This window comes from Natator depressus, chromosome 4 (genome assembly GCF_965152275.1).
Source record: "Natator depressus isolate rNatDep1 chromosome 4, rNatDep2.hap1, whole genome shotgun sequence".
Taxonomy (NCBI): Eukaryota; Metazoa; Chordata; order Testudines; family Cheloniidae; genus Natator; species Natator depressus.
The window spans coordinates 114316510-114343502 of NC_134237.1; the positions used below are offsets into that span (position 1 = coordinate 114316510).

The 26993-nt window shown below is 41.7% G+C and overlaps 1 protein-coding gene across 1 annotated transcript in view; it reads left to right on the forward strand.

Annotated features, from left to right (window-relative positions):
• SLC2A9 (solute carrier family 2 member 9) overlaps window positions 1-26993 on the forward strand; it is a 173265-nt gene that overhangs the window by 132675 nt on the left and 13597 nt on the right. The window contains exon 11 of the mRNA XM_074951677.1: window positions 2282-2409. Coding sequence (XP_074807778.1) covers window positions 2282-2409 — 128 coding nt within the window. The remainder of the gene's footprint in view (window positions 1-2281; window positions 2410-26993) is intronic.

The window sequence follows — 26993 nt, forward strand, 5'->3', positions numbered from 1 at the left end:
TCAGTGCCTTTCAGAAACAGTTGGCTATATCCCCCTGAAGTGTGGAACAACTTGTTTGTGCCATCTCTAATTTTCCTCCCCCCCCCCCCCGCCCAAAAAAAAAAAAAACACTTTTGGAAAGGCCTCCACAGCATCACTCTCCCTTTTCTTGACTTCTAGAAAATCTCTTGGACATGGTTTTAATTAAATTAATTAAGATTCTTTTTTAATTACATTCAAGAGCTCTGGTGACTAATGTAAAGCATAGGCTTAATAGTGCTGAATATGTATCCAGAAAGCACACATGATTTTTCAAGAGTCTGTTTTTCAGTTAGCACAGTTACATTTATGCTTTATGATATGTTTCTGTCCTTCTGTTCTCTTTCTTTTTGCCTTTGGCTCTTTTCCTCTCTTATACAATGTGTATTTTCTCAAGTGGATCTAGAACAAGATTTTGATTATACTGACAAGAACAGCAACACCTCTGTAGCTTGTCCTACAGCAAAGGCATGACAGAATAAATAAATCCTCATTCTGTGGTTTCTGCGTATGCAGTGCTTCACTTCCTCTCTCCACAGGGCAAATGCTCTGGCAAACAGCTTCCTCACATGGCATGTCAAGATCTGAAACAGATGCTGACGTAACAGATGCAGTTGTTATCTTGCCTGCCAGAACCTAGAAGTTGAACCCAGGTCCCAAGAGTATGGAAATCTCTCTGTGCAGGGAGATTAGGAGGATTAAGAGACAGTGTGTTGCCTGTGCTTCGTAATACACACTATAAGAGATGCTCCTATTGAACCACTACATATCACTTCATTATACATCTTCAAAGTGCTGTACAGAAAAGCCAGTGCACTCTACTAATTCCCCATAGAGATGAATACAGTTTTTTAGTTGTAGAATATGGACAGGATGGGTAGCTTTGAGGTAATAGCACTTAGTGGCTTGGTACCTCATTTCCCCATCTGTAAGATGAGGATAACAATACTACTTTTCTGTCCCCTTCGTACTGTCCATTTAGACAGTAAGCTCTTTGGGGCAGGGACTCTTTTACTCTGTGTGTGTACAGACCTAGCGCAATAAGGCCTCAATTTCAGTTGGGGCTTTCAGACACTGTCGTAAGATGAATAAATTATAGTAATAGTTAATATGATGCATGCTGAACTGTACTGATCAGTCAGATGGCTTTTTGTTCATCCCATTCTCCTCTTTCCATATGTCCACTGTTTCACTAGACTTTAAGTTCTTTGAGGCAGAGACCGGTCTTCCGACTGCATGTTAGTAAGGTACATGCCCTATCTTTTCTATATGTCCCTTTATATGTCTGCAAAGGGTTATCTCTTAGTGCTCATAGTATGGTTGATACTATATGTATTTTAAGTGTTGTACTGTTAAGCACTAGTTACTGTATTGTAGCAGTCTATTGGTATATCTTTTTTAAGCACTGACAAGTGTGTTCAGTGCTATGCAAAAGCCAAATGAAGATAAAGTCTCCATCCAAGGAGCTAACAGTCGAAAGGACAAAGAGAGATCAGATAGAAACATACTGGGAGACAACACAGAGAATGAATATAACATACAATAGGGTTTGTTTTTTTTAAATTTGTGGGTAATATGGAAAAATGGATTTTCCAGAGGGATTAGAATTAAAAGAACATTTTCAATATAAACTGTGTGTGTGTGTGTGTGTAAAATAAATAACAATGAAAGTATACCAAAATAAAGTAGTAATCATTTGCCTTTTCATCATTTCCAGGTTCACTGTCACAAAAATGTGAATAATTATGAAGTTATTTAATATATCATCTTTCTTTTTTAAAGTATATTTCTAAATCACCTGTCCAAATACTAATGTTTAACATAAAATCTGTTACAGAATATCCCTCAATCTGCAGCATTTTGACTGTTTTAGTAAGAACAGGAGTTAAACGGCTCCCGTGTGTTATCAACTTAAAATTAAATTGGTAAACACTTTGGGCTCCATTATCCATTCTGTTACCAGTTTTACATCATTCTAACTCCACAAAGGAGTTATACTCATGTAAAGCTGGTATAAAGGAGGGGAAAGCCAAGCCCTTTAAAATTAAAGTTTCAATAAACCATGTGGAATAATAAATCGTAGTGTTCAAGGTCTACCTGTTATAACTTCACACCAGAATAGAGATGGAGAGCTGCACCAGACATTGATTGATGTCGCAGATCTCAGTGCTTGTGAATTTTTGACATTTCCATATTGATTGCTACCACAGCTTTAGGCATCAGAGTTTATTAAACCAACCATTTCTTGGCTGTTACATTTCAGGTGGGATTCCATTTGTCTTGACGGGAGAGTTTTTTCAGCAGTCTCAAAAGCCTGCCGCATTTCTGATAGCTGGGACAGTCAACTGGCTCTCCAACTTCTCAGTGGGAATTCTTTTCCCTTTCATTCAGGTAAACACCCTGCACAATTAACTGTATGATAGTTGAATTAATAGTTTATCATTGGGTCATTGGGAAACTTTCTTTGTTGAGAAGTGGATTGAAACCTGCACCTCCTTTTGTTGCATTTAAGTGTGTCAGTTGTAAATGTGTGTTATGCTGAAGCTCCACTTAATGGAAAGTGAGGAGGAAAATATTATTATGTTGTGGGCTTGTGAACAATAGCTTATTTCTGGTGGGGAAGGTGGGTGTGACGGGATCCCCCCGGGGTGCAGCCTGGGACTGGGATGCATCCTGGGACTGTGCCCCCTGAAGTCTCCCCAGCCTGTGCTGTCTTTCACAATGCCTTGCTAGTGACCAGCAGCAACCTCTCCAGGAGCTGTGATCACTCAGCACAACTGCATGTGGAGCCCCCACACCCAGCCGGATTGTATGAATGTTCCCAGAGCCACTCATGAATCACACAGAGAAAGGCACCAGAGCCAAATCCCCTCAGCTCCCAGCACTGTACTCCAGGAATATACCATCTTGCACTGCTCAAGATGGGCAGTGCATATTTATTAATTGGTTCACCACTTCAGCAATGGAAAGTGGACATACACCAGCCTTTGGAAAACCTGAGCAGTTTTGCCACACTCTTCATACAAACTCACTGATAAAGAAAAACAATTAAACAAATGTGTTGACTATAAAAGGTAGATTTTAAGTGATTAAGTAATAGGCAAAAAGTCAGAGTTAGTTACCAAAAGATATAAAATATAAGCACACAGTCTAAACTCTCAACCCTATTAGACTGGGCAGCAACTAGATTAAGCCGTTTTTCTCACCCCACTGAATATTGCAGTCCTTAATATACAGGTTTGTTCCTTAAACCTGGGCCAATCTCCTGTGTTGGGGTCTTGTCTTCTTCTCAGTGTCTTGGTTGCTTGCACCATAGGTGGGGGCAGGAGAAGGGCCCAGTGTGTGTCCACTCTGTCTGTTTTATACCCTCAGTCCATTGCTTGGGGAGCACAAGTCCAGGCATGTTTGGGGGGCATTGCTGAGGGCTTGTCTACACTGAGAATTTACAGCACCGCAACTTTCTCACTCAGGGATGTGAAAAACCACCTCCTGAGCGCAGCAAGTTTCAGCGCTGTAAAGCGCCAGTGTAGGCAGAAAGTGCCAGCCATGCACCCAGCGCTGGTAGCTACGCCCTTCATGGAGGTGGGTTTTTTTAAGAGCTCTCTCTCAGCACTGCACCGTGACCACACAAGGCACGTTAAAGCGCTGCCGCAGCACCACTTTAGCACTGCCAGTGTAGACTAGCCCTGAGTCTCTCCAAGCGAGGTTGAGCAATTCCCCTGGTGTGGCCTCATGCAGGTGAGTCATTGCATTGTAGCTCCCTTGCTGGACAGTGGCTGTTGATGGGTTGTTTGACACCCTGTCCAGGTGTTGGTTACTTTCCTTGCTGTTGCCTCTGGGGAGGTAATATCTGGCTGATTCCCCAATTTACAGCATGTTTTAGTGACCACCATACAACACAATTCTCATAACTTCATATGCATTAATGATATACATATATGGATAGAGAAATGACTTTCAGCAGATCATAACCTTTCCCCTAATACCTTACAAGGCATTTTTTATATGTAAGATCACGATTATATGAAAATGAGGAATATGGGGATACAGTATGCTCCTCCAAGGTATAGAATGTCACAATGGGGACTTAGAGAAGGAGAGAGTTATGCTCCCAAAAAATGAATGATGACATTCAAAGAAATGATGAACATGCGTGATAAATCAGGACTTCAGGTTTGATCCAGTACCCGTTAAAGTCAATACCAAGATTCCCATTCACTTCAGTCAAATGGGATTTTGGATGGAATCATAGAAATGTAGAAGTGTAGGGCTCAAAGGGACTTTGATACCAAGTATATCTAGAAGACCATCACTGACAGGTGTTTGTCTAACCTGTTCTTAAAAAATCTCTGTTGACCGGGATTCCACAACCTCGCCTGGAAACCTATTCCAGAATTTAACTGTCCTTACAGCTCTTTTCCTAATGTCTAATCTAAATCTCCCTCACTGCAGATTAAGCCCATTGCTATTTTTCCTACCTTCAGTGGACAGGGAGAACAGTTGATTACCATCTTCTGTATAACACCCCTTATGATACTGGAAGACTTATAAAGTCCCTCCTCAGTCTTCTTTTCTCAAGACTAAGCATGCCAGGTTTTCTTAAACTTTCTTCATAGGTGAGGCTTTCTAAACCTTTTATCATTTTTGGCGCTCTCCTCTGGACTCTCTCCAGTTTGTTTACATCAAGCTTTTTGACCGCTTTGTCAGCCATATACCTATTGCAGTGCTACATGTGTGTAGCAGGGTCTCCCCAAACATAGCAAAGGACCCTGTTTTTGTTTTCCCACTTTCAGGCAAGCTGGTGGGCCAGTTCACTGGCCAGTGCATCAGTGAATCTACCACCACTGACAATATTTCAGTCCCTTTCTCCGGGGATGCATTTATTGTTCAAACACAGCTAAATGTCAGTCAAAAGAGGTAAACCAGGTCTTGGCCCCTGCTAAAGCCTTTGCCTCAGAGGTCTTTTGCTGCTGCCTACATAGCAGTTATCCCCACCCAGGCATGTCATCTGGCTGGTGTGGCAAGCCCTCCTTACCAGGTTATTTCCTGAGTCTCCTGCATGAGCATCCCTTCTCCCTGTAAGTGAGCTGCTTGTTGGCCTTTTATCTCACCAGCTGGGATGCAACTAATTAATCACAGGTGGGAACTAAACCCAGCTACCTGGAAGGGCCATCCCACCCTGTGATAACATGATAAAAGTGAGATTCACAATTACGAAGCCAAAGTAGTGACACCATAATTTGCCTGTTACCATTTTAAGTGGACACAAACAGAAAATGTTTTAAGGAAAGAAAGCAAAAGTTTTTCACATCTAATTGTTGTCCAGAGGAGAATTGTTCTGGAAAGTCTGAGGCTAATTAGACAAGTCCTTTCTGGGTAATGAGATTTGGAATAATAGGTGGTGGTTTTTTTAATTTCTGAAAATTGCTTTTTGTGTCTACTCATAACTGAAAAAATACTTGATGTAAACCATGTACTGTTTCTGCTAAACATGTATTCTCAGTGAGAAGAAGCATATAGGACATCTTTTACCAACTAGCACTGGTTAAATTTCTCTGCATGGATTATAACTTATGTGAGCGATCTGGAAACTGTTATAAACACTGACCCAGCTAATCTAATCTTGCATTTAAGAGGTAGGGGGGGACGTCTTTTTAGCCTTTTGATTACTAAGAACACATTCAAAATGTAAACTGAATACAAAGATCCCAGTCCTTTGAACATTTCCTACTCCTTAGAGGTGAGTGAATAACTGATGTTTTGGGTTCAGGGCTTAACTGAAAAATCCAAAAAAACCAAATCTGAACTGATTTGGTGTTTTTGGTTTTTCTTACCAAAACAAAAAAAAAAACAGGAAAAAAAATCATCTTGGTCGAATGAAAAGACATTTTAAAAATGAAACGTTGATTCGAAATGACATTTTCTAAATGAAACAGATCAATTTGAAACTAAATGTCAAAATGGCTCATTTTTAAAATGTCAAAATGAACTCTCTTGACTTTTTTTAAAACAACTTCCTCATATTTTTGTTGGCCAAAACTTCATTTTTTGGTAAATTTATCATTCACCAAAAATTTTTGCCCAGCCCATTGTTGTCATTGACTTCCGTTAGACTGCTCACAATAATAAGCCGTAAGAGTCTGATCCAATCTTCAGTGAAGTCAGTGGGAATCTTTTCATTGGCTTCACTAGGCATTGGGTCAACCCATAAAGTAAGAGTAAGGATTTGCAAAAAGTACTTTGTGCTTCCTAACTCTGCTCCTGTTGAAGTAACTAAAGCTCCCATTTTCTTCAGTGTAATTAGGCTAATGCTCTGTGATTTTGAAAATCCCACCATAATTGTGTACATTTGTCAGGGCAGTTTTCTCCTGAAAATGACACTTTTTTCAGATTTTTCTTGTAGGACATTCAAGGTGCCCCATGTTTGCACATCTCTCATTTAATGTGTCCATGATTATCTTTGCTAGATTGTATTATATGTATCCTGTGTTTCTGCTAATTCTTCATCAGAGATCATGCCCTGAATGTTAACTCTTTAAAAAGGCACTATGTAGGTCTCAGCAGGCTAAAACGTGATTGAAATTCTTTGGTTTTTCATCTTATACTAACATTTTTCTAGTGATTTCATGTTGTCCTGGGAAATACACAATTTAGCTTCATGAAAAATTCTACTTTTTCATGACAAAAATACATCTTCAGTTATACAGAAGGCAACGTGTACTGCTGTTTTTGTGTGTTTGTTTTTTGTTCATAGAGCTTCCTTACAGTTTGAAATCAGATGTATGTACATGAAAACAGCTACGTGTGTTTTAATTTTCTTCTAAGATTATTCATGAAATTGACCAGTAATGCCTTCCTCATTCACAAAGCTAGAGAGAATAAATCAGGAGTTTAAGAATGGTCTTCCTTAACTTTCTCTTTGTCCAGCTCCTTCAGTCAGCTTTGTTTTCTGAATTATAGCATCTGAGTCACATACTTCATTACAGAGTCAATAGCCCCATAGTCATTTCCTGGTTAAGGCTGTTGTAATTTTGTTCTTATAGCATGACATAAAAAAACCTTATCAATGCTTGAAACATCGTAACAAAATGATTAATCCATTCAATCTGTTTAAGTTTTAGTATGATTGCTCCATGCATTATTTCAAAAATTTGTTTTATAAAGCAACAAGAAGAGGCAGTTATTTATACATATTTTATACTTTTCACAACAGTTTTATGTTAAAATTTTTTTGGGGGGGATGTGTAAAATATTCATAGCTATTGAAAATTAATTGGTTTCAGAGTAGCAGCTGTGTTAGTCTGTATCCGCAAAAAGAAAAGGAGGGCTTGTGGCACCTTAGAGACTAACAAATTTATTTGAGCATAAGCTTTCGTGAGCTACAGCTCACTTCATCGGATGCATTCAGTGGAAAATACAGTGGGGAGATTTCTATACACAGAGAACATGAAACAATGGGTGTTATCATACACACTGTAATGAGAGTGATCAGGTAAGGTGAGCTATTACCAGCAGGAGAGCCGGGGGCTGGGGGAGGAGAAACCTTTTGTAGTGATAATCAAGGTGGGCCATTTCCAGCAGTTGACAAGAACGTCTGAGGAATGGGGAGGGGGGGAATAAACATGGGGAAATAGTTTTACTTTGTGTAATGACCCATCCACTCCCAGTCTCTATTCAAGCCTAAGTTAATTGTATTCAGTTTGCAAATTAATTCCAATTCAGCAGTTTCTCGTTGGAGTCTGTTTTTGAAGTTTTTTTGTTGAAGAATTGCCACTTTTAGGTCTGTAATCGAGTGACCAAAGAGATTGAAGTGTTCTCCAACTGGTTTTTGAATGTTATAGTTCTTGACGTCTGATTTGTGTCCATTTATTCTTTTACATAGAGACTGTCCAGTTTGGCCAATGTACATGGCAGAGGGGCATTGCTGGCACATGATGGCATATATCATATTGGTAGATGTGCAGGTGAACGAGCCTCTGATAGTGTGGCTGATGTGATTAGACCCTATGATGGTATCCCCTGAATAGATATGTGGACACAGTTGGCAAAGGGCTTTGTTGCAAGGATAGGTTCCTGGGTTAGTGGTTCTGTTGTGTGGTCTGTGGTTGCTGGTGAGTATTTGCTTCAGGTTGGGGGGCTGTCTGTAAGCAAAGACAGGCCTGTCTCCCAAGATCTGTGAGAGTGATGGGTCGTCCTTCAGGATAGGTTGTAGATCCTTGATGATGCGCTGGAGAGGTTTTAGTTGGGGGCTGAAGGTGATGGCTAGTGGCGTTCTGTTATTTTCTTTGTTGGGTCTGTCCTGTAGTAGGTAACTTCTGGGTACTCTTCTGGCTCTGTCAATCTGTTTCTTCACTTCAGCAGGTGGGTATTGTAGTTGTAAGAACACTTGATAGAGATCTTTTAGGTGTCTGCCTCTGTCTGAGGGGTTGGAGCAAATGCGGTTGTATCGTAGAGCATGGCTGTAGACAATGGATCGTGTGGTGTGGTCTGGATGAAAGCTGGAGGCATGTAGGTAAGTATAGCGGTCAGTAGGTTTCCGGTATAGGGTGGTGTTTATGTGACCATCGCTTATTAGCACCGTAGTGTCCAGGAAGTGGATCTCTTGTGTGGACTGGTCCAGGCTGAGGTTGATGGTGGGAGGGAAATTCTTGAAATCATGGTGGAATTCCTCAAGAGCTTCTTTTCCATGGGTCCAGATGATGAAGATGTCATCAATGTAGCGCAAGTAGAGTAGGGGCACTGGGGACAAGAGCTGAGGAAGCGTTGTTCTAAATCAGCCATAAAAATGTTGGCATACTGTGGGGCCATGCGGGTACCCATGACAGTGCCGCTGATTTGAAGGTATACATTGTCCCCAAATGTGAAATAGTTACGGGTGAGGACAAAGTTCAGCCACCAGGTTTACCGTGACATTATTGGGGGATACTGTTCCTGATGGCTTGTAGTCCATCTTTTTGTTGAATGTTGGTGTAGAGGGCTTCTGCATCCATAGTGGCTAGGATGGTGTTTTCAGGAAGATCACCGATGGATTGTAGTTTCCTCAGGAAGTCAGTGGTGTCTCGAAGATAGCTGGGACTGCTGGTAGCGTGAACTCTAGGGTACAGATGTGGGGACCTGCATGAAAGACCCCCTAAGCTTATTCTTACCAGCTTAGGTTAAAACTTCCCCAAGGTACAAACTTTTACCTTTTGTCCTTGGACCTTATGCTGCCACCACCAAGTGTGTTAAACAAAGAACAGGGAAAGAGCCCACTTGGAGATGTCTTCCCCCCAAAATATCTCCCCAAGCCCTACACCCCCTTTCCTGGGGAAGGCTTGATAAAAATCCTCACCAATTTGCATAGGTGAACACAGACCCAAACCCTTGGATCTTAAGAAGAATGAAAAAGTAATCAGGTTCTTAAAAGAAGAATTTTAATTAAAGAAAAGGTAAAAGAATCACCTCTGTAATCAGGATGGTGAATACCTTACAGGGTAATTAGATTCAAAACATAGAGAATCCCTCTAGGCAAAACCTTAAGTTACAAAAAGACACAAAAACAGGAATATACATCCCATTCAGCACAACTTATTTACCAGCCATTTAAACAAAACAGAAATTGAACACATCTCTAGCTAGATTACTTACTAAGTTCTAAGACTCCATGCCTTTTCTGTTCCCGGCAAAAGCATCACACAGACAGACAGACCCTTTGTTTCCCCCTGCCAGCTTTGAAAGTATCTTGTCCCCTCATTGGTCATTTTGGTCAGGTGCCAGCGAGGTTATCTTAGCTTCTTAACCCTTTACAGGTAAAAAGACTTTGCCTCTGGCCAGGAGGGATTTTATAGCACTGTATGCAGAAAGGTGGTTACCCTTCCCTTTATATTTATGACACGCCCCCCAAATCACAGATAGGGTGAAACACTGGCAGTCAGTTCACCAAAATGTCACCTAATAATTAGTTTGAACATCAAAATTTCCATCAATCCCTGTCGTTAAATTTAGTGAAGTAAGATACTTGCCTGACCCGTGCACTAAAATGTAGAGTTAAGATTCTAAAGCAAATACATAATTGAAAATATTATATGGGTTCCCATCCTCATTGTAGAATATTGAAAGTAGAGTAATTTGTTTGTATCGATTTCTTAAATTGGTTTCAATGTGATAACTATTTTAAAAATTGAAAGTTAGAGGGAAGGTCAAAATTAAGTTTAAAATGGAAAGCAGTACATTATATGGAAATATTCAAGGTGTATTTGATGTGCCCATCTGAATACTACATTATAATCCTATCACTGCAGTGCAAAAAAAGTGTGGCTCTAATGTTTTCAAAACAGTTATTTGTTGCTCCCTCTTTATTACACAAACATTGTGGATTAGCTACCCATTTCTAAATAACATAAGTTTTTAAAGCTTTTTTCCTCTGCCTATATTCTGCTACCATGAAAAACTGAAAACTGTTATGGTCCAGTCAAGACTTTTTATTCTCTTCTCCAGGAGTCTGCAACTTTAACATGTCCCTGCAGTCCTTTTCTGCTGGCAGATGGCAAAATTCTGTGTTTATCTGCTCAGATCTTTGTTTGTGGGGACAGCTGCTCAGATTGAGCTGCGAGGTTTAGGTACATAGAGTATTTACAACAAGAAAATTAAGAAGCAAGGCTGCAATATCTTTTAAATAACAGATGTCAAAAACATTCATTGTTTTATGCATTAAATTTATGAGCTTAAAATTGTAGGAATTGTGATGTCTTCATCACGTGTGATCTTGTAAACTTTTCATATACAGACACATGATAAAAATTGTATTTCTCAGTCTGGAGGCATTTCAAACTCCTATTCATCACTTCAGGAGACTGCCTCCTGAGAGGTGTTCAATGCTCTCTGCACCCTCTAATTCCATTGGGCATTGAGGACACTCCATAGTTCATAGGATTGGGCCCTGAAGACAAAGACAGACCTTGATGAGAGAAGGGAGTCTGTAGACCAGATTTACGAAACGGCTCACAAAGATATTGCAGCCCCTTCCCCCACAGTGCCCCAGTGTTTCTCTGCGTGGTAGAGTTTTAGACTGCTTTAATGCTGTCTGCTTTACAGGCCAAATCCCAAAGTCCTTTATTCAAGCAAAATGTCCATCAAATGGATATTTGGACTGAATTAGCACTTCAGGGTTGGTTCCTGTTTCCTAACATATACATTTTTCCATGTGGATCTTGTATCTGGGAGGGTTATTTTTATAGCTGTCCATAAAACAGCCAACAGATCCGATGCCATGTAAGTTGGGGCTGAGTAAGTGCACTCTTAGCAGCATGGTGACAAACTGCAAGAATGTCCACGGGACCCACCCACATAATCACCACAATTTTTGAGGGAAACTTTCTTAAAAGTTGTCTTGAGGGAAAAATCCCTGCAGCTGCAATAGTAATTTTTAAAGCTTTATTTCTGTTTTTAAATACTTTGTCCAGAGTGGTGACAACAACTTCTTATCATTCTTGGATTTAGCCTCATAAGAATGGCCATACTGAGTCAGACCAAAGGTCCATCTAGCCCAATCTCTTGTTTTCTGACAGTGGGCAATGTCAGATGCTTCAAAGGGAATGAAAAGAATAGAACAATTATCAAATGATCCATCCCCTGTCGTCCAGTCCCAGCATCTGACAGTCAGAGCCCTAGGGACACCCAGAGCATGAGATTGCATCCCTGACCATCTTGGCTAATAGCCACTGAGGGACCTACCCTCCATGAACTTATTCTTTTTTGAACCCAGTTATACTTTTGGACTTAACACCCCCTGCCAACAAGTTCCACAAGTTGACTGTGCGTTACGTGAAGTACTTCCTTTTGTTTGTTTGAAACCGGCTGCCTGTTCATTTCACTGGGTGACCTCTGGTTCTTGTGTTATTTGAAAGGGTAAATAATACCTTTTTCTCCACACCATTCATGATTTTATAGACCTCTATCATATGTCCCCAGTCATCTCTTTTCAAGGCTGAACAGTTCCAGTCTTTTTAATCTCTCTTCAGAGGGAAGCTGTTCCATACCCTTAATCTTTTTTTTTTTTTTGCCCTGATCTAGACCTTTCCCAGTTCTAATACATTTTTCTAAGTTGGGGCAACCAGAACTGCATGCAGTATTCCAGGTGTGGGCGTACCGTGGATTTATATAGTGGCATTATGATATTTACTGTCTTTATTATTTATCCCTTTCCTAATGGTTCCTAACATTTTTGTTAGCTTTTTTGCATGTTGCTGCACATTGAGCAGATGTTTTCAGAGAATTATCCAAAATGACTCCAAAAACTCTTTCTTTAGTGGTAACAGTGAAGTAGACCCCATCATTTTGTATGTATAATTGGGATCATGTTTTCCAATATACATTGCTTTGCATTTTTCAACATTGAATTTCATCCATTTTGTTGCCTAGTCACCCAGTTTTATGAGCTCCTTTTGTAACTCTTCGCAGTCTGCAGTGGATTTAACTACCTTGAGTAATTTTGTATTATCTTCAAGCTTTGCCATATCACTGTTAATCCCTTTTTCCAGATCATTTTTGAATATATTGAACAGTGTTGGTCCCAATACAGATCCCTATTTACCTCTCTCTATTGTGAAAACTGACCATTTATTCCTGTCCTTTTTTCCCTATCTTTTTAACTAGTTATCAGTCCATGAGAGGACCTTCCCTCTTATCCCATGACTACTTAGTTTCCTTAAGAACCTTTAGTGAGGGACCTTGTCAACGGCTTTCTGAAAGTCCAAGCACAATATATCCATTGGATCACCTTATCCACACGTTTGTTGATGCCCTCAAATAATTTTAATAGATTGGTGAGGCATGATTTCCCTTTACAAAAGCCATGTTGACTATTTCCCCCATCAAATCATGTTCATTTTTGTGTCTAATAATTCTGTTCTATACTCTCGTTTCAACCAATTTGCCTTGTACTGAAGTTAGGCTTATCAGCCTGCAAATTGCCATGATCGCCTCTGGAGCCTTTTTAAAAAATTGGTGTCATTAGCTATCCTCTAGTCATCTGGTGTAAAGCTGATTTAAGTGAAAGGTTACATACCACAGTTAGTAGTTCTTCAGTTTCATATCTGAGTTCCTTCAGAACTCTTGGGTGAATACCGTCTGGCCCTGGTGACTTATTACTGTTGAATTTGTTAATTTGTTCCAAAACCTCCTCTGTTGACACCTCAGTCTGAGAGAGTCACCTAAAAAGAATGGCACAGGTGTTCCCTCACATCCTCTGCAGTGAAGACCAATGCAAAGAATTCATTTAGCTTCTCCACAATGGCCTAGTCTTCCTTGAGTACTCCTTTAGCACTTCAGTTGTCCAAGTGGTCTCACTGATTGTTTGGCAGGCTTCCTGCTTCTGATGATCCATACTTTTAAAATAAATGCGCTGAACTGGGGCATGAATCTTAAACTTCTAAGGGCTCACTCCACTTCGGTACTTAAAGCTAAGGATATTGCAGGTAAAGGAAATCACTGCTTTCTATTATTTGCTCACACCTTGAGGAAGGGCATTTTTTTCAGATATCTTAAAAATAATATACTGAGATTCAGTATTTGCCTGGAGAGCTGGAAATCTTACTGAATATATTCTATCTAAACAGAGCAAACTAAAGTCCTAATCTTGCAAAGATTGATGCAAATGTGTAACATTACACACATGAGCAAGGGATTACCGGCATCCATAAAATTAATTATCAGCCTCGGTCTTCCCCGAACTGAGACCTAAAACCCTCAACATACTGGCCCAATCTCTTGAAAGTAAATTAAAATACTAATTTGTTTCTTTCTGTATTAATGTGATCATTTAGTAATGGGTTTGTTGTCTTCAATATTAAAGTTACTTATTTATTTAAGCTCAGCTCTAATTATTTAATTATTTCACTTGCCAAAAACTGTATAAGCATAATATAAAAACAGCAAATGACATGAGTTTAAGAACAAGCAATGTTGTCTTTTATGTAACTGTAATTACTGTATCAGTTCCACACTGGCTGGCCAAGACTTTCAAAAATGTGTACCTAAAATTAGTTTCTTACATCCGTATTTGGCTATCTCAGTAAGTTGGCTGATTTTCTGGGCACCCAACAGAACCCAGTGAAGTCAGTGGGAGCTGAGGGTGTTCAGCATGTCATAAGAGACATTCACCATCTGACAGCATCAAGCCCTAAGTTCTTTCTTAGACACTAACTTCACTCATTTACTATAGATAATGAGCTTGCGCCAATCCCTGCTTCTGCCCTGCACGAGAATATTCCTGCAGAGTTCAGCCCTCACTGAGCTTTTTTGAAAATCCCATCCTTAATCTTTAAGTATTTAATAATTGTAGCATATTCAGGATGAATCTATAGAGGGAAAGAAAAAACTCACCAAAAATTGTAAAACAAATTTGAGGAAACCGTGTTCTCATGTGAGCTAAATCATTTGTAGCAATTTTTTCTCTCAAGCCTAATACAATTAGAGAGAGAGGTAATGGGGCAGAAAACCTCCACGCAAGGCAGGAAGGGATTAGTGGGCTACTGGAGGCCCAATCAACCCCAAATTAGGACACCTGGAGCAGGAAATAGTCTTCAAGGGAGAAGCTTAAAAGAAGAGCCCTGCTCAGCTCGGGGGATAGGGAGAATAGTCAGAGAGATATGGGGTGCTCACTGTGGGCAAGGAGGCTGGCTAGGGTCAGAGACCGGTGCCTACCAGCTCTCCTGGAGGAATAGGAAGAGTTTATGTTGCTTCGTACTTGTTTGCACTTTGATTGCTTCAGAAGCAGTAGGACTGTAAGTGACCAGCCAGAGGGCTAAGTCTCTGCAACCCAGAAGGTGTTGGAGGCTGGGCAAAGCAGTGGGCGAGTTGCTGGGAAACTGAGGTGAGTCGCTGCTGCTGTGACAGACTGACGATATCCTGCAATATCTTGAGTGAACTTTATTGAATTGAGTTAATACCTTTGGGGTCCATGGTATTAAAAATGCAATTGGGTATGTGTTATTGTGGAATTGTGTGTATTTCCATGGGAAGGGTGAATAGGAGAACATCAGGAGTGATTTGGCAAATTCACTCAGGTTGTAACATCTCCAGAGAAACCACCCCCCTGGAAACATATGCCTGTATTAGTTCAAAGTAGATTCTCCAGGGTCGAATAGACAAAGCAAGGGATTTTGGATAAATTACCTGGTTTTAAACTGGCGTAGGGCCTTCTTCCTGGTCCAGCATAGGACTGAGCCTGTCCGGATCCATGTTAGGGTTGGGGTTAATTCAGGTAAGTTTATTCGCGTGTGTGCAGGTTCTTTTATTGCTTTTAATATGTTTTCTCTGTAATGCTTTTTACCTTAATAATGAAGTAGACTTGCATAAACTTGTAAATTTAAGGCCAGAAGGGACTGTCATGATCATGTAGTCCAGTGGTTCTCAAACTGTGGGTCAGGACCCTGTTTCAATAGGGTCACAAGGGCTGACTTAGACTTTCTGGGTTCCAGGGCTGAAACCGAAGACCGAGGACTTCAGCCCTGGGCAGTGGGGCTCAGGTTACAGGCCCCCTGCCTAGGGCTAAAGACTTCGGGCTTTGGTTTTGGCCCCTCACCAGGGGTGGTGGGGCTTGGGTGGGCTCAAACTTCGGTCCCCCCTCCTGGGGTCATATAGTAATTTTTGTTGTCAGAAGGGGGTTGTGGTGCAATGAAGTTTGAAGAAGGGGGTTGTGGTGCAATGAAGTTTGAGAATCCCTGCTCTAGTCTGACCTCCCACACATTGCAGGCCATGGGATCTCACCCACCCACTCCTGTAATAGAAAGAAGTGTGTGGTACTTACAACTGTTAACTCTCTCTCAAGAGAAAGCAAGCAGGTGTCCATGGGCAAACTGTCTGTGCTGGGAAACACACAGTGAAGGCAGGGAACTGTGCAGCCTGGAAATACCCTGTTCAGAAGGGAGAGAGGTGTGGGTCTCTACTCAAGAGAGGAACAGCTAGGGAGGTGGAAGCCTGAGATTGGGTGCCCTTGCTCCACCACTGAGGGGAAATACGGGTGCAGTTGCCCTGAATTGCGACAGCTGCACTGCACAGTACTACAAGGGGGCACTCTGTTAGGGAAACACCAAAACATATTTGTTCTTTTTTAGAGGAAAAAAGGAGACCGTATAGGTCAGTTAAGTAGAAGAAAAATCAAAATGGGGTCACATTAGGTTCCTGTATACTTTGGTCATGGAACATTACAAATATGTAAAATGGCCAGCTCTCTAGATATTAATAAAAAAGATTTTTTTCCTCAGGCTGTTCTAATGTTTCAGGATAAAAGGAACAGTATGAAAGATGCTCATTGCTTTTTATCGTTGCATAGTTCCACAGTCCTTAGCTGAGAGAACATCTCTTACTATTTATTACACTTGCTAAGGTCAGCTTGGATGATACTCTTGCTGTCATTTTTTGGCATTACAACCTCTGATCCAGTGGAAAGACTTTCTTTGTGCTCGTTCCTTTGGAACACGCTCTCTTTGGAAATCTGCTAGGGAGCCTGTGTTGGGTGACCCTCAAGGCAGGATGCCAGGTGTATTTAATTGTTTCCCTCCTTGATTGTTTTTGCTTTCTCTCTTTATTCATTCTTGACAACCTGAGTGCCCATGTCATTTTGATGGTGCCAGGAATAGTTCATTTACCCTTGTTCCTTAACCACGGAGGTACTATCCTTTCCAGGTGGGGTTCTCGAAAGCACTGAACGCTGGCTGTTCTACAGGTGTCACTGGAGCAGAATTATGACAGCAACGAGCGCTTTGGAAATCCCACCGTCTCTCTTTAAATACTTGTGTGAACAGTGCTTCGCTCCTCCAGCGGTAGGCACTTTATAAATTGAGCTGCATCTTCACTAGCAGGTTCCCATCCAAGTACAAATCCACACTCACCTTGCTGAGCCTGTGATATCTAATGGGATCCCAGCACAAGCTAGTGTACTTCAAGTCCAGAGTCACATTCTCTGCAATTGCACTGGCTTCAGTGGAATTACACCAACAGAGCGATTGTTTTAGCCAATGGAATCTGCAGAGGACAAGACAAGACCGAATGAACCCTATTTTTGTATGTATCTAATTTTTAGTGAGGGATCTTTTTCTACAATATTTGAATATCCTGAATCTATTCATCTATGAGGTTAAATTACATTTCATGCTACTTGGCCTGGAATTAGAGCACCACATTAATTACTTTGCACAAGCTTCCTTTTTAATCATTAGATTGTGGGTATCATGTGAGCCCTCCAGGTTACTTAAAAGCTTAATTCCTGACATGAATTAGTCTTTGACTAAAACTCTAAAAGATTTTAGATATTTAAAAAGCTTTAAATATTAAAAGTAAGCCATTTACATTGGGAGCAAAAAAAGTATGTTTGTATAGAGAACATAAAAGAGAAAATTAAGAGTCCATTCATTGTGTTGTGTATACTTTCTTTCTAGCAATGGACTTTTGATCTAGACTGTCTTGCAAGCTTTTCAAAGTTAGGCTAATCAGAGCTAGTGGTGATAGCTTATGTGACTTAAGCTTGCTGACTGATGTTCTAATGCTTAGAGCCCATCAGATCAGAGCTTTCCCTCTTTGGAAGCTACAAAAATGCACCCTTTTCTAGGTATAGGAGGTATAAAAATAAACACTATAAGGGTCTAAATCAAAGCCCATCAAAGTACTTCTAGCAGTCTGAGGGTCATTTAGCTACTACTGTGTGCTGCCAATTCTTTGGCTTCTCTTCCAAAGCTGTCAACAAGGATTACTCATGTGTTGTAGATACCAGTCTGCTAGGATCCAGACAGAGGTCACCAGATTATCTATCACAAGGGACTAAAGAGCCATTAATAACTGTCAGTCTCTATCACCATGAGCTGTATTCAGACTCTTAGAAACATAGAAATTGAAGTCTGTGTATCCAGGTCACCTAATCTAGTCATTCTTAATTTTTCCATACCAGAATTCCTCCTGTCATTTAACCAGAACCCTCTTCCCCTTTAGCTATATGGAATGGGCATGGTGTTTGTGACCACCCGACATGTGTTCACTATGCCTCTGGGGTCACAACCCCCAAGGCTGGGCTGACCTAAGTTGTTCAGTCTTTTAATTAGGGTTTGATTGAAAACTCTGCTCTTTTGAGTTTCTTGATGCTTATACATAATAGAATGCAGCACAGAAATCAATAGGGATCTATATTAGCCTATCAGTATGTGTAGGATTTTCACACCACTCCTTTTCTACGTCAAGCTTCAGTTTAGAAGCCATCGTTATGAAACGCGGGTTTACTTCAAAAACACTAGCAAATCTCCTATTCTAGTAGAACTACAGAATGCAGCTCTAATTATTTTTACCAGAAAAAAATAGTAAAATTGCAGAGGACCAAAACATAGACAATAAATAAACAAGAAATGGCCTATAACAGGAAAAAGTAGTACAAATATTAATATAGTGGCTTAGCCTTAGGCCAAATCGCAACAGGAAAAATTAATGGAGCTGCAGAAGTTGCTCAAAATAGATGACAATTTAGCTGTGATAAAACTGAATATCAGTGATTCAAGAACAGCTGCTTGCAATTTTTCAGTTGTTCTACAATGGCTAATAAAATGAATCACATTTCACTTTATGGCTATGTCTTAAAATCAATTTGTATACAATGAAGTAAAGGCAGCAAAAATAAACTTCTATTTTTCATCATTAATTTTTCCTTTAGTGTTCATTATTAAAAAATTAACTAAACATAGGTTTTGAACTTAATGTGTAAAATGCTTTAGGCCAAAACTTTTAAACCCGTGTGCCTAAAGTTAGGCTTCTAAATGCATATTTAAGTACTGTGGGTCTAATCCGGCACCCATCAAAGTCAGTGGAACAGGATCAGACCCAAAATAACTAAATATATAGCCTTATTTTCAAAAGTTCTGAGCTCCCACTGCTGACTTCTACAGGTGCTGTTGGTTAAGTTAAAAACTAGAAACTGGCTGGAAAATTTTCAACAAAATGTTTTTCATTAAAAAATACTGATTCATCTAACCAAAACTGTTCCTGGGAAAGGGTGTGTTTTTGGGTCAAAATAATTTATTTTAAAATATATATATATAGTTTTTTTTAAAAGGTCAAAATTGAAATGAAACATTTTGAAATTATTAAACCAAAATGTTTCAATTGATCCAATCAAAAATTTTCACAAATCAAAAATCTGAAAAAATATTTTGAAGATTTCAACTTTTTCTCCCAATTCAAGATGGGAAATGTTTTTAAAATCTCAAATTCTCATGGGACAGGAAAATTATGCTGCACAAAGGAGAAATATCCTAATAATGCTTAACTTTACATTACTGTTTACTAAAGCATTGGTATAGCTTTAAATAAACAATGTTTATTTATGGTGTTCCCAGAAGTTTGCCTAACTTGTACAGATATGATGCGCTTGAATAAAATGGAGCTGTGCAATTGAAAAAGTTCACACAGAACATGAAATCCTTCACACTTCTATTAGAATGCAGACCAGGAAAGTCAAAAGCTCTTCAAATTTATTTTCAGCTGCTGCTATTAAAATTTTGCAACCCTTACTCAGAGAACTATAGAATCAGGCTAGTACTTTGTAACTGGTTTCAGAGTAACAGCCGTGTTAGTCTGTATTCGCAAAAAGAAAAGGAGTACTTGTGGTACCTTAGAGACTAACCAATTTATTTGAGCATGAGCTTTCGTGAGCTACAGCTCACTTCATCGGATGCATCTTTGTAACTATTACCTTCAAGGGCCCTTATAAAATTCTGGAATTTAAAATGCTCCCTTTGGCCTTTCTGTTTAGTGCTTGATCACAAACCCAGTGGGAGTGACTTTAGCTCTCAAAGACTTTGAAGTCTATAAAATTGATTCGTCTTTGAAAAATTGATTTAATGAGATCTTGCAGATGAGCATTTATGCAACCCATACATTTAGGCATAACCTATGGCTCTTGAAAGGCTGTGGAACGGGGGAGTACATTAATGGGGTTGAATACTGGGGGGAAATGCATTATGTCTTTGTAAAGAGCAGTGGCTCCAGGGGCTTGGGAATTGGGCTGGGCAGCAGAATTAAAAGGTGTAGCCATCACGTTTCCTGTTCTCACTCAAATGCAGAGCTGTCTAAACTTACTAGTGTGCATGGGGCAGAGCCATGGTCGCAACTGCATTGTGCCCTGGCATTCCTCTTCTGGGCTTTGAATGATGCTAACTGTGCTGGCTGCCCATTCAACATCTTTGTTTCCCAGTAGTTTGCAGCCAGTTTATTTCTCCCCATTCTCCCTCCCACCCTCTAGCACATCTGTTGCAGGACTAGCCATAATCTCACCCTTAGGTTCTTGTCTAGTATTAGTAAAAGCTTGAGATGGACCTGTCCAGTTCTTCAGATGTCACACACACTCAGTTACTCCCTGTTCCCAGGCTGGACTTTCAGATGGACGGTAAGTTGCAAATCTCATTATTTGCAACGTTGGTTTCACCTTCTCTCACCAGAAATTTGAAAATAGGCTGGGTAGGATGGGGAGAGAATTGTGTCAGTGGAGAAAGTTCCTCATTTTTTCAATAATCCTTCTCTACTAAAACTGATCACATTTAATAGATTTCTTTGACTTTAAGGCCAGAAGAGACCTGTGATCATCTACTCTTCTGCATAACACAGTCCATCAAATTTCACTCAGTTATTTTGTAATCTAGCCCATCTTGTGGTTGAACAAGAGCATATATTTTAGAAAGACATGTAATCTTGATTTTAAGCTATTGCAATGATCAGTTCCCTTCACCATTAAAAATTTGCATCTAATTTCCAGCTTGAACTTTTCTGACTTCATCTTCCAGCCTTTGGATCTTGTGTGTTTGTCTGCTTGATTAAAGAAAGCTTCAGTATCAGATACTTTTTCTTGTTGTAAATCTGTCTTTTTAATTAATTGAACCTTTTGTTTTGTTCATTAATTCTTCGTGAACAGACTGATTTTTATTAATTTATTTGTAATTGTTTGGAAAGTTTATACAAACAAATTTCAACCGATGTGCTGTTCGCAAATTCTTTGTATAAACTGCTCATAATTCACAATCTATAGTGCAGATCACCAATTCTGTTCCTTGATTGGGTGAATGAAATTTTAAACAGGAGAATAATGAATAACTAATAGCATATAACAGATACTCTTGCCTGCCTGTGGATAGCCTCATCCACCCTGAGATATAGGTGTTCATATAGAGACCACCCATCCCCAAACATTCATGGGAACCAAAATTCATTCATGTGAGTATTTGTGAATCCAAAGGGATACCCTTGTATGTGTTTGTATGTCTACACTGCAGTGGGAGTGAATCATCTAGCTCAGGGGAGACAGACTTGCACTAGCAGGGCTCAGCTAGCACGCTAAAAATAGCAGTGTGGATTTTGCAGATCATGCTGCAGCTCAAACTCTCAAGCCTACCAGGTCAGGTGGGCTTTATAGTGCAGTGCCATTTTTAGCTTGAGCCCCACTAGCGCACGTCTTGTCTACCCAAGCTGGGAGGCTCACTTCCTGCTGCAGTTTATTCATATCCCAAATGGCCAGACTTCAAATGACTGATAGTAAACGCTGTTTTGCAGTGTTCACCAGCTCCACCCACTCCTCTGAATTTCCATATCACTCCATTATGCTGATAAGTGTCCTGTAGTGTAATTCTTTTAATTTAATCACAGAAGTATTGCAGATATTTGCTCAAGGAAAGCTCAGAATTGAATCTGGCAAAATAGAACACACATGGAATAGCTATTTTAATGTTCTCTTTTTACACAGCCTTATTAAGTGATTTCCTGTGCCATTTAACTGAAGGATTTGTGTGAGTTTAACCTAACCTTGGCCTTACAATTGACTATAAATTACCAGAATATTTATTGAATTGTGGTCTGACTGCCATGTTACTTAAAGCAGTCATCATGACATAGTGATATTGGTTTTTTTTTGTTTTGGTTTGTTTTTTTAATAACTGATTTATGGATATAAATGCCATCCATAATGCCATGAAATATCTGTCCTGTTCTTTTGTGTTTAGGCCAGGTCTACATTACACCCCAGTATACATTAAACTAAGATGACAGAGTTCTTCTGCCAACATAGTAACACAGCCTTTCTGAACTACAACGAGGAGTCCTTGTGGCACCTTAGAGACTAACAAATTTATTTGGGCATAAGCTTTCGTGGGCTAGAACCCACTTCGTCAGCTGCATGGAGTGGAAAATACAGGAGCAGGTATAAATACATGAAAAGATGGGAGTTGCCTTACCAAGTGTGAGGTCAGTCTAACGAGACAATTCAATTAACAGTAGGATACCAAGGGAGGAAAAATAACTTTTGTAGTGGTAATGAGAGTGGCCCATTTCAAACAGTTGACAAGAGCGTGTGAGTAACAGTAGGGGGAAATTAGTATTGGGGAAATTAGGTTTAGGTTTTATAATGACCCAACCACTCCCAGTCTTTATCAGGCCTAATTTGATGGTGTCCAGTTTGCAAATTAATTCCAGTTCTGCAGTTTCACTTTGGAGTCTGTTTTTGAAGTTTTTTTTGTTGAAGAATTGCCACTTTTAGGTCTGTTGTTGAGTGACCAGGGAGATTGAAGTGTTCTCCTACTGGTTTTTGAATGTTATAATTATTGATGTCTGATTTGTGTCCATTTATTCTTTTGCGTAGAGACTGTCCGGTTTGGCCAATGTACATGGCAGAGGGGCATTTGCTGGCACATGATGGCTTATATTACATTGGTAGATGTGCAGGTGAACAAGCCCCTGATGGTGTGGCTGATGTGGTTAGGACCTTTGATGGTGTCCCTTGAATAGATATGTGGACAGAGTTGGCACCGGGGTTTGTTGCACTCTGAAACTTTTCTGAACTACGTTAGCTAGGCCAACAGAAGCACATTTCTGTCAGCTTAGTTGCATCTATACTGGGGGTTCTGTCAGCAGAGCTACATCACTCAGGGGTTGTGAATGTTTCCCACTCCTAGACAACATAGCTATGCCAAAGCAACTTTGTGTAGTGTAGACCAGGCCTGAGTTCCTCCCATGCTGCTGAAACAAAATGTTACTTGACCAGTTTTGATTCTGTTTAAGCACATCAGTGTATTTATAATACACATTTCAAGGGCCCAGCCTAGCATTTGAGGTTGGATAATACCAGCTACTGAATACCTCATGTGAATTGAGGACACTTAGCACTGCACAGAATTGGATACTCTTTTCATAGCCAAAATTTCTACTAGCTGTACTGGGAGTTTTGGTTGCATAAGGAAGGCAGGATCAGGCCCCAAATCATTGCTTAGTAGAACAGTTTTATGTTAATGCATGTTAAGCCCCAACCCAAAGACAAAGTCTGCATAGGCAGACCCCTGCCACTGGCTGGGTCTTACAGGAGGATCAGGGCCTTAGATTGTATGTTCTTCAGGACAAAGATCCTGTATACCAGTGGTTCTCAAAGCCGGTCCACCACTTTTTCAGGGAAAGCCCCTGGTGGGCCAGACCGGTTTGTTTACCTGCCACGTCCGCAGGTTTGGCCGATTGCAGCTCCCACTGGCCACGGTTCGCCGCTCCAGGCCAGTGGGGGCTGCAGGAAGGGCGGCCAGCACATTCCTTGGCCCGTGCCACTTTCCGCAGCCCCCTTGGCCTGGAGCAGCGAACCGCAGCCAGTGGGAGCCGCAATCAGCCAAACCTGCGGACGCTGCAGGTAAACAAACCGGCCCGGCCTGCCAGGGGCTTTCCCTGAACAAGTGGTGGACCAGCTTTGAGAACCACTGCTGTATACTGTATTTTATATATTTGCAAAGCACCAGGTAAATATAAAGAGTTACATAAATAGTACATATGAATGATTATCAGTCTGCCTCTTCAATTAATTTCATGTCTCTTTAGCAATTTAAGATGTTACATTGATGTACTCTTACTTTCTATTTCAGGTTGCTCTTTTAGATCATTGAAGTTAAATTAACACTCACATTTTAAAGCAACGTTATGCTGTGAGATAGCTGAATTGGCAGTTTCACAGAAATTTCTTTTTGTATGAGAGTGAGTACAGTGCATTTAACTGTGGCAGTCATCAGTAGGGTGACTATATGTTCCATTTTTAACGGGACAGTCCCATATTTAAGCCCTTCTGCAAGTGTCCTGACTTTTTCTTTAAAAGGGGCAAATTGTCCCATATTTTCTGTCTTCCTCCCCCCACATCAGTACTGGCGGTTCCTGCTGGCTGGATCACTGCTCGCCAGCGGTGAGTGTGCGGGGGGGGGGGGTGTGCAAGGCTAGTGATGGGGAAAAGCTGCACCGTGCAGGGCCGGGCTGCTCCCCCTGCTGGTCCATCAGTGCAGTTCCCAATGTATGCTGACTCTTGGCCGCCAGGGCCCCTTCCCATTTACAGCCGGCACTGGCTGCGTGCTCCAGGTAGTGGCCGGTTACATGTTCCCTCTGCTGCCCACCCGTTGGCCCTTTACGTGCTCCACCTCTCGCTGTCCTCTCCCCGCTTTGCCCCTTCACCGCCCCGCCCAGCCCCGCTGCTCCTCCACATCCCCACCCTCCCTCCCCAACGGGGCACATCCTGCTCGCAGTGCTGTGCAGAGAAGCAGCCCTTGGTCGGAGTGCTCAGCTCACCAGGTGCCTGGCTGGCAGGCTCCTTCCTTCCCCCACTGCCTCTGGCTGGGCTGGAGTCCTGGGAAAGCCCAAGACTTTCCACACTTGCCAGGAGGAGCCAAGCCCTGTGTGTGCCAAAGCCCCGCGCAGCGCTGGCACAGGGAAGCCTCTCCGCCCCGCAGCTAAGCTCTGGAATATGTGGGGGAAGTGATTTCCAGCCTGTTCCCACCCTGAACCTGCAAGCTCCACAGCAGCCACACCAGGCAGGGGCTTAGCACCCTCTCCCCCACCACCACCCTGGGTCCTGCCCCCAGGGCAGCGGGGCTGCTCCATCCCTTAGGCACCCTCCCCTGCTGAGCCATCTCTCTGGCCAGGCTCCGCGCCTCAGCTGAAGGCCCTGCAGTTAGGTTCCCTGGGCCTTGGAGCACAATGCAACCTTAGGGCTTAACCCCTTCCTGCTTGGGCTGTTGCCGGCGGACAGGAGGCAGTTGGGTTATGTCAGTGGCGAGCAGCAGCCTGGAAGTGTTAGCTTCCTTTAGACACTGTGCAGGCAGGAAGGGACAGGCTGCTTCCAGCCAGGGGCAACGTGGGTTGAGAAGGGCTGAGCTCTGGAAAGACATAGGCCAGGTTCTCTCTTCTCCTACTCCTCCTCCCCTGTGATTGGAAGCAGCTCCTGTCCCTTCCCTCTTGCACAGGGCCAGATGGCTACTGTTGGCCACATTCTAGTGTGAACCTTGGCAGGAATCTGATGGTGGGATGTGATCCTGCATCCCCCGCCCCCCATTGCCTTGAGAAGACGTGGCGCCAGGTACCAGGAAAGGCAGGTTCATCGCGAGGGTCCAGCCAGGCATGGAGGGCGGAGAGCACCAGGCAGGGAGGGTAAGGTCGGTCGGTCACCCCCGCCCTCCTGTGTGAGAGAGGGATATGGGGGGGGAGAGGTCACCTCACTCTGTATGGGTGGGGGTAGAGGTGTGTGTCACTTCTCCCTGTGCGAACCCTAAAGCCTTAAAGACAAGAAGGTAAATTAAAAAGAAATCCTGCATAGCTGGATTCTTTTTAACGGGGGCTCAGTCAACTTGATGTTAATTTGAACATTTGTACTGCATAGTTCTGATTGGTTGCTGTTGACCTTGCTTGAATATGAGTAATTTTACCAGGTGTCCTGTATTCAGCATAGGGAAATATTGGCACCCTAATCAGGAGGTACATACAACAACACAGAACTCTTCACAGTGTACCTTCAGTGAGGACTCAGATCAGTGTAAGCTTTATTGAATCTGGGATTTTAGTGTGGAGGTGCTAATTTATGCTTGCTTCTTTGCCTAAGTAACATTAAAAACAGCAGTGAGCTATAGAGAAAAGCAAGAGAATTAATCACTTTTGTCCTGGAGCGTTCCAAAATTATTGTGTGTTCTGTGCCTGTTTTCAAAAAGATGATTGCTCTGTCTTACCTCTCTTTAATCATGACTCTGCCATAATGTGAAAGAGTCAAAATGCAGAGCAATGGAAGAAGAAGAGGGAATGATGCCCCTTGGTGTGGTGGACCTACACAGCAATGCCTTAGGTGGCAATGGCACCCCCTTCAATCTAAGTAAGTGGCACCATTTAACTCTTAAAATACCGATAATGGTTCCCTTCCAACTCTTCCTCTCCCAGTTAAACGAGACTTCCACCCCAGCTGCCAAAACTGAGAGCCAGAACCTAACCTTTGCAACCCTGCAGAGACCAATTGCTTCTTCACTGTCTCATCTGCAAGTTTCCGTGTCAGTTCCTCTTCACACTTGCCTCCTCACATAACCTGTTCCCCTCCTGCCTGAGCATCAGGCAGGAGTAGCCTGTTAGGTGCAGGCCTGGAGATGGAGGAAGGGGATTCCTGAAGCAGGGAGGCAAGGCACAACTCTTCAGTCAGACAAGTCCTAAGCCATAGGCTGGAAACTAGCCTGAGAATATCACACTGTACTTTACCATGGAAAGTAAATGGAAAAACTGATAGTTTAGATAATGAGGATATATATCATTTCTAATACAAACTCGGGAAGAATGAGGTTTTTGCTATAAGTGCATAGGAAATTGGTGGACCAAAAATGAACTTTCATTAGTTTGGGCCAGTTAGTGAGTGGGAGGAGCCTTCCTTCCACCTTTCAGGGTCTGAGTACATCCCCTATCCTCAGTGATGGCTGTGATTTTCCTTCCTCTTCCCACCCTCTCCCGGCCTTCTCTTTCCCTGGAGACTCAAACCATCTCAAAAGGGACAAGGAGGAGGCACATTGTTTCCCAGCGCCATCCCTTGCAGCAAGGCCGAGGCAGTGTGTGTGTGGGGGGGGGGGGGGGGGAATAGGTTGCATGATTTTTGTGTAGTGGTTTGAATATATAAAGACCTAAGTAAGGACTCAGTCTGCAAGGTCTTG